At 46.5% G+C, this 7,223-nt stretch overlaps 1 protein-coding gene across 2 annotated transcripts; it reads right to left on the reverse strand.

Moving 5' to 3' along the window:
• Positions 1-1,865: 1,865 nt before the first annotated feature.
• On the reverse strand, positions 1,866-6,092 carry Tmed4 (transmembrane p24 trafficking protein 4). Of its 2 annotated transcripts, none has more exons than XM_026399461.2 (5): positions 5,904-6,092; positions 5,614-5,714; positions 5,320-5,445; positions 5,000-5,146; positions 1,866-3,278 (listed from the first exon to the last, which is right to left on the reverse strand). In XM_026399461.2, exons 1-5 carry the CDS (start codon positions 6,061-6,063, stop codon positions 3,129-3,131), a joined length of 684 nt encoding a protein of 227 aa, XP_026255246.1. In that variant the 5' UTR covers positions 6,064-6,092; the 3' UTR covers positions 1,866-3,128. The 2 variants fall into 2 exon arrangements, with proteins under 2 accessions (XP_026255246.1, XP_026255247.1); XM_026399462.2 differs by having other exon boundaries at positions 5,826-5,915.
• Between the last annotated feature and the right edge of the window lie 1,131 nt (positions 6,093-7,223).

Below are 7,223 nucleotides of genomic sequence, written 5' to 3' on the forward strand. Positions count from 1 at the left end.
GTTACAGCAGCAGTAGGAAACGAATACAAGCAGAGACAAGAAGCCTTACCACAAGGAGCTTTAAAAGTGGGAGAGGCCTGGCGGGATGGCTCACGCCTGTAATCCCAGCGGCTCGGGAAGCCGAGGCAGAAGGATCTCGAGGTCAAGCTAGCCTCAGCAATTTAGCCAAGCGCTAAGCAACTTAGTGACCCTCTGTAAAATACAAAATAGGGCTGTGGCTGAGTAATCGAGTGCCCCCGAGTTCAGTCCCCGGTAACGACAAAAAATGGTGTGAGAAGCCGGGCCTGGTAGCGCAGCGTGTAATTCCAGTAGCTGAGGAGGCTGAGCCACGAGTTCAGAGCCAGCCTCAGCAATTTAGCAAGGCTCTAGGCAATTTAGTGAGACCCTGTCTCCAAAAGGGATGGGAGGCAGGGGTTGTAGCTCAGTGGTAGAGCGCTTGCCTAGCACATGAGGCAGTGGGTTTGACTGATCCTCAGCACCACATACAAATAAACGTATTGTGTCCATCTACAATTTTAAAAGTTCCTTATTTTTTTTTAGTTATAGGTGGACACAATATCTTTTTTTTTATGTGGTGCTGAGGATTGAACCCAGTGCCTCATGCATGCCAGGCAAATGCTCTACCTCTGAGCCACAACCCCAGCCCCTTAAACAATTTTTCAAAAAAGGGTGAGGGGCTGGGATTGTGGCTCAGAGGTAGAGTGCTCACCTAGCAGGGCGGGACGCGGGTTCCATCCTCAGCACCCATAAAAATAAATGCATTGTGTTGTGTCTATCTACACCTAAAAAAAAGGGGGGGGGTGAAGTGCTCCTGGCTTCAATCCCCGGTACCAAAAATAAATAAAAATAGAAGAGGCAAGCTGCAGATAAGATTCTAGGACTCAACCCACTAGGGTTGGCTTTGTAGATGGGTGACAAGACAAACTGCCCAAGTGGCCAGGGATGGATTATTTACAAGTCATCAGACCTTTGTGTTCATATTAGGTTCACCCAAACGGCCCAGAATAATCTTCCTATTTTAAAATCATCTGATTTACAACCTTAATTGATGGGTTAATGGTCACAGATTTCTAGAACTAGGACATAGACACATTTGGGGGGCCATTATTCTGCCTACCATTACACCCAAATACAAACCTGATAAATCAGAATGGATCTTAGCGTTTCCCAGGAGTATACCTTGAGCTTCCAGGGTCATTCTGTGCATCCAGCTCCCCTGATCCAACATTTGAATACCAGAGACAACAGGTTGTTGAGAATAGTTTATGTATCACAAGTACCCGAGGCTGAGACCAAATGATGAAGATAGGGGAACCAGGCTAGGATAACAGTGAATGTTAAGAATGTGTGCTCCCCAACCCACACTTTCTTTTTCCTGGTAAAATAGGAGAGAAGAGTCAGGTGCGGTGGCACATGCCTGTAATCCCAGTGGCTCAGGAGGCTGAGGCAGGAGGATTGCCAAGTTCCCTTGTGTTAATTCTAACATGGAAACTGAAAAGCTGTTTTAAAAATCTGAAGAATTTTCACTGGACTATATTATGTGGCACGCAGAATTAGATTATGTCAATTTTTTTTTTCATTTCTTTGCCATCTCTTTGCAAACTAGAATTCTTAAAATGAAAACCCAATAGAGGGGCTGGAATTGTGGCTTAGTGGTAGAGAGCTTGCCTGGCATGTGTCAGGCCCTGAGTTCGATCCTCAGCACTACATATAAATAAATAAAATAAAAAGATCCATTGACAACTGAAAAAAAAAATTAAATTTTTTTTATAAATTACATATTTTTTTAAAGAATAAAACTAAATAACTATTGAATAGTGTGGGGCACAAAGAGAAATAACAAGGGAAGAATTTAGTTCTGTAGGTCAGATAAAGTAATTTAATAAATAATATTCCAAATATATTTATAATAAAATTATGAAATAAAATGTCAGGAATGGGCAACTAATAATAAAGTTTTTATACAGAAGAAGGGCATCATTAACTGTTCAAATTTATGACTCAGGGGCTAAGAAACCAAGTACATAAGTTTCCTCACATGTCCTTGCTGAAATGTTCTCCACTTGGTCGGCCTGAGAATGGTTAAGCAACCACTCTGTCCATTCTTAGTTTCCCAGAAAGAGGTCTATCCAAGCCAAGCCCTAACACAGTCCACACTAAGGTCCATGCCAGATCACCCACCCTGGGTGACCAAGAATTTTTCCTCTTTCCCTTTTTGCTTCTCCTCTGCCCACAACCTCTTATTTCATCTCAAACACAACTACTGTAAGACGTTTTATTTAATTGGAAAAATCTGGATAAAGAACCAAATTTCGTTCCCTTGAAGAAAACATTACCACAGTTTAAATAAATTGGGAAGAGGGGGGATAAGAGTGCTCTGTCCATACTGGCTCTTTCACTGTCTTACCTGACTCTGAGGCCCTATCAGATGGGAATCACAGGTGTCCAAGAGAATTCTGCTAGGCCTTCTAACATGGCCTTAAGAGCAGCTGTTAACATCTGCTTCTGGCCCACAGACTGCTGAAATCCTGAGAGCTGCCATGGCAGTTATAAAAACGTGTGAATAAACAGAATGCACAAGGACTAGATTGGTGTTTTCAGCTAGTTACAGGCAGTAACACTTCAACTAGGAAGGAAAATATATAATTTATCAAAAAATAGTTCTAATATATAGAAAAACATCTCGATCCTCTGGGGCCAAGACCTGCCCCTTATTTACATTCACAAAGCCATTGAGTGAACCAAGTAACTGGCTAAGGAACAGTGAGGCAAGGCCTCCTTTGTGGGGTATGCCAGTCACCTACTGTGTAATCAGATGAAGAAAAAACAGAAGGTCATTTGCTCATTTTTTGAGAGGACAGGGGAATCACTGGAGGCAAAAGAGAAGACTTGTCTTGTATTAGTTTCAATTCCTTATAAGCCCTAAAATAGAATTTGAAATCTTGGACCAATGTCCTGTGTCCATGAGAATCAAGGTTAAACAAGTTACTGATCAGAATGGTTTGTTGCCATAGTACCAACATGTCATATTCTTTTGCATTTTTTCCCCCTCAAAATCCAGGTGGTTAAGGGATTGGTTGGAGAAAGTACCAAAGAACTAAAGTAAAAAGGGTCATACGGAGAGGACACTACACCAGCTTCTTGGCCTCAAAGAAGCTCTTGAGATGACGCATCTGCCAAATGCCAGTAAGGATAAGGATGACTGTCTGAGCGATGGACCACCACAGGACCCTCTGGTTGGTACTCTCACTGGTCAGACGGAAGCGTTCTTCACGATACTGCATGGGGTAACAGACACAAGGTTAAACGAGCAGGAGAAATTATCCTGAAAATTGTGAGGTCCCTCTGTGACAGTGACTGCTTAATTCCAGGACCAAATACTTATTGGAATATCACCTGTGATTCCATTAGGGGTGCCACAGTCTCCCCATATATAAAAACTGTCTCAAGGAAGGAACAGTGCTGTCACCTCCACAAGCATCTCTGCTGGGACTGAAATCATGCTCCTTTTACAAGGTCCTAAGCTACTCAGCAAGATCTTGACCCTAAATAAAATATATTTTTAAAAAAGGAGCTGGGGAAGCCGGGCTCAGTGAAACAAGCCTGTAATCCCAGCATCTCAGGAAGCTGAGACAGGAGGATAACAAGTTCAAAACCAGCCTCAGCAATGGCAATGTGCTAAGCAACTCAGTGAGACCCTGTCTCATTATAATACAAAATAGGACTGGGGATATGGCTCAGTGGCCAAGTGCCCCTAAGTTCAATACCTGGTACCCAGCCCCAAAATGGGTGGGTGGGTGGGATGTGGCTTAGTGGTAAAGCATGGCTGGGTTCAAACCCTGGTACCAAAAAAATAAAAAGGCAACTAAAGCAAATGGGACTCAGGCAAGGTGGCATATGCCTTTAATCCTAGCGACTCAGAAAACTGAGGCAGGAGGATCACAAACTCAAGGCCAGCATGGGTAATTTATTGAGACCCTGTTAAACTAAAAAGGGCTGGGGATGGAACTCAGTAGTTGAATACTTGCTGAGCACATGTGAAGCCCTGGGTTCAATCCCTAGTACCACACCCCCTCCCAAAAAAGCAAAATTGGGTCATACATGCAATTGAATATTATTAAAGCTTAAGAAGGAAAGAAATTCTGACAATGCTACAACATATCTGAACCTTGGAGATCTCATAAGACAGTCACAAAAGGAAGAATACGCTATGATTCCCCTTATTTGAATTAGAACAATCAGGAGCATAGACAAAATAGAACAGGAACTGGGGAGGGAAATGGGTAATTTGTTTTTTGTTTGGTTTTTTGGTGGTGCTGGGGTTTGAACCCAGGGCCTTGTACATGCAAGGCAAACTCTAGCAACTGAGCTATATCCCCAGCCTGAGTTAGTATTTAATAGGTACAGATCTTCTGTTTTGGAAGGTGAAAATCTACTTTTAAATACTAACTCTGGAGAGTTCTGAAGATGGATTGTGGTGATGGTTGCACAACAATATGAATCTATTTTTTGGTGGTACAGGGATTGAACCCAGGGGTGTCTTAACACTGAGCTACATCCTCAGCCCTTTTTATTTTTTGAGACAGGGTCTTGCCAAGTTGCCCAGATTGTCCATGAACTTGTGAGCCTCTTGCCATGGCTTCCCAATTAGCTGGGATTATAGGCATGTGCCACCACACCTAGCCAATGTGAATCTAATCAATGCCATGGAGCTTCACACTTAGAAACAATTAAAATGATGTTTTACATTATGTGTATTTTATCACAATTTAAAAAGTGAAGAGGGTGTGGCTCAGTGGCAAAGTGCTTGCCTAATGTGCAGGTGAAACCCTGGGTTCAAACCCGAGCACTAACACACACACACACAAAAAAAGTGAAAACAACCTGGGGAGCTATCTAGACTGATACCCTCCATTTCATTCACAGAAGAGTTGGTCTCCTAAGTAGAGAAAGCAGAAACTTCAAGTAGATATAATCTCCAAGTACAAAAGGGCCTTACCCTCTGGTAATCCTGCTCCTTCTGGATCTGTTCCACTTGATCAAGCAACTGGCGAGCACGGAGCTGCAGTTCCGTCAGCTTATCCTTAGCTGCAATCTCAGGATAGTTGTTGGCATGCTCCCCGACCTGGATGTCTAGGTGCACACGCTACAAGGGAACACAGGGTGTCTGAGTGGTGGGGCCTCAAAACCATTTGTGTTCCAGGCTATGGGACCCATTCTTGTCCATGGCTGTGGCAGGAGGGTAACATCTGTATTCCCAACTCTAACGGTGCAACAGTGTCACAAACGACTATGGGAACAGATCAGAAATCCTCTTACCAGTTTGCCACCGGCGAAGAGGGCCATTCTAGTGGAATTGGAGTGCAGACAAATCTGATGTTCACCGGGGGTGTGGGAGGTGAACGTGAAACGGCCCTCGGAGCCATACTGTCGGGACAGTACCACCTGCAACATGGATCAATGGAAGTCCAATCTTTACCGTGACTTCTCAAGGGGCAAGCTCCATTGCCCTAGGACCTTGATTCAGGACCAAGGAGGCACCTTACATCCCCCCTGGAACGCTGATGAACGAACGACTGACACCGCTAAAAGCCCTGCTAGCGGTGACCTTACCTTACCGTCGGGGTCCTTCACCTCCACATGCATGCCCAGGCCAGGGGTCGAGGGAAGGAAAACCTCCTTCTGCTTGTCCCACATCTGGGTTCGATAGTTGCCTGCAGGGCATACACACAGTCATGACCTGGCCCCCAGACGTGCGGCCCGGGGCGCTGGGCAGGGGGCCTGGCGTCCTCGGGGCACCCACAGGCCAGGTCTGGGGGTATGACCTGGCCAAGCTCGGGAGGAGGGGCACTTCCGAGGGCCGGGCGAAAACAAAGGGCCTCTCCACCCTCAGCCCGCCTGACCGATGACCATGGTCTCGTCGGGGATTTCCTCGATGAAACAACGCTTCTCGGTCTCGCCGATGTGGAAGTAGAGCCCCTGGGCGCCGGCAGCACACATCACGAGCAACAGCAACGCCGGTCGCCCCATAGCCGGCAGGCCCCTACCCACGACACCTGCCATCGTGCCTGATACCCGCGCGCGTGCGCACGTTTGCGGATCGCTCTGCGCTTGCGCGCGGCCCAGGCGACGCCACACAGAGAGACAGAGAGCGCCTGCGCAGTGACGTCCATCTTCTATTTCTCCGTCCCCTATTCTGTCCTCGGTACCCTTAGGGACGCTTACCGCTCTGCGCCTGCGCAATTCCACCTAACTCTGTCGGCGGAATACAATTTGTGCCTCTCAGCATCAGTGTGCTGCCCCAGCTGAAAAGCGCCTGCGCGGTGGCTCCCGCCCGCCGTCTAGATTGGACAGTCTCTCCAAACTTTCTTTTTTTTTTTTTTTTGGTTGGAAGAATTGAACCAAGGGGTACTTAACCACTGAATTACATCCTCAGCCCTTTTTGATTTTATTTAGAGACAGGGCCTCGCTAAGTTGCTGAGGCTGGCTTTGAATTCGCGATCCTCTTGCCTCAGCCTGCCGGAAGTACTGGGATTTACAAACGTGCGCCACCGCACCAGGCTACCCGAACCTCCTCACCTCGCACACGGCAAGAAAGCGCCGCTGTCTCTGCAGAGTACCCCCTCTCTGCATCGCTCTCTGTTCCTATCTACTGTCCCACCCTGATGGAGTGGAAGAAGGTGCCTGAGTGGGGTTCTTATGGGTCCTGGGGCTCGGTGGGGACGTGGGACGGCGCCCAAACTAGCCAGGTGACTCCCATGGTTTCATTCGTGCGTGTGGTGTTCCCGATGTGGGCTCTCCGTGCCTTCTATACCAAAAAGGCAAGATCCCGGGATGTCTTTCTTGGGGTAACTGGTGTTTTTGCCGCCACCGGTTCACCTCTTAAGAATGTGACTGAGCAGCCAAGGAAGTGGCGCATGTCTGTGATCCCAGAGACTCGGGAGGCTGATGCAGGAGGATTGCAAACTCAATACTAGCCTCAGCCACTTAACTGGGCCCTAAGCCATTTAGCGAGACCCTGTCTCAAAATAAAATAATAATAATAGTAATAATAATAGCAACAATACTACTACTACTAATAATAAAGTACTTAGGATGTGGCTCAGTGGAGCCGGTGCAAGGAAAAAAATGAGACTGAGTAGACACTCTCAAAGTCCTGTGAGTCTCCCTACAGTAAGAAACTGCACGTTTGGCTGTGACATGAAAATCTCCTGGCTTTTAGA

This window comes from Urocitellus parryii, chromosome 3 (assembly GCF_045843805.1).
Source record: "Urocitellus parryii isolate mUroPar1 chromosome 3, mUroPar1.hap1, whole genome shotgun sequence".
Taxonomy (NCBI): domain Eukaryota; kingdom Metazoa; phylum Chordata; class Mammalia; order Rodentia; family Sciuridae; genus Urocitellus; species Urocitellus parryii.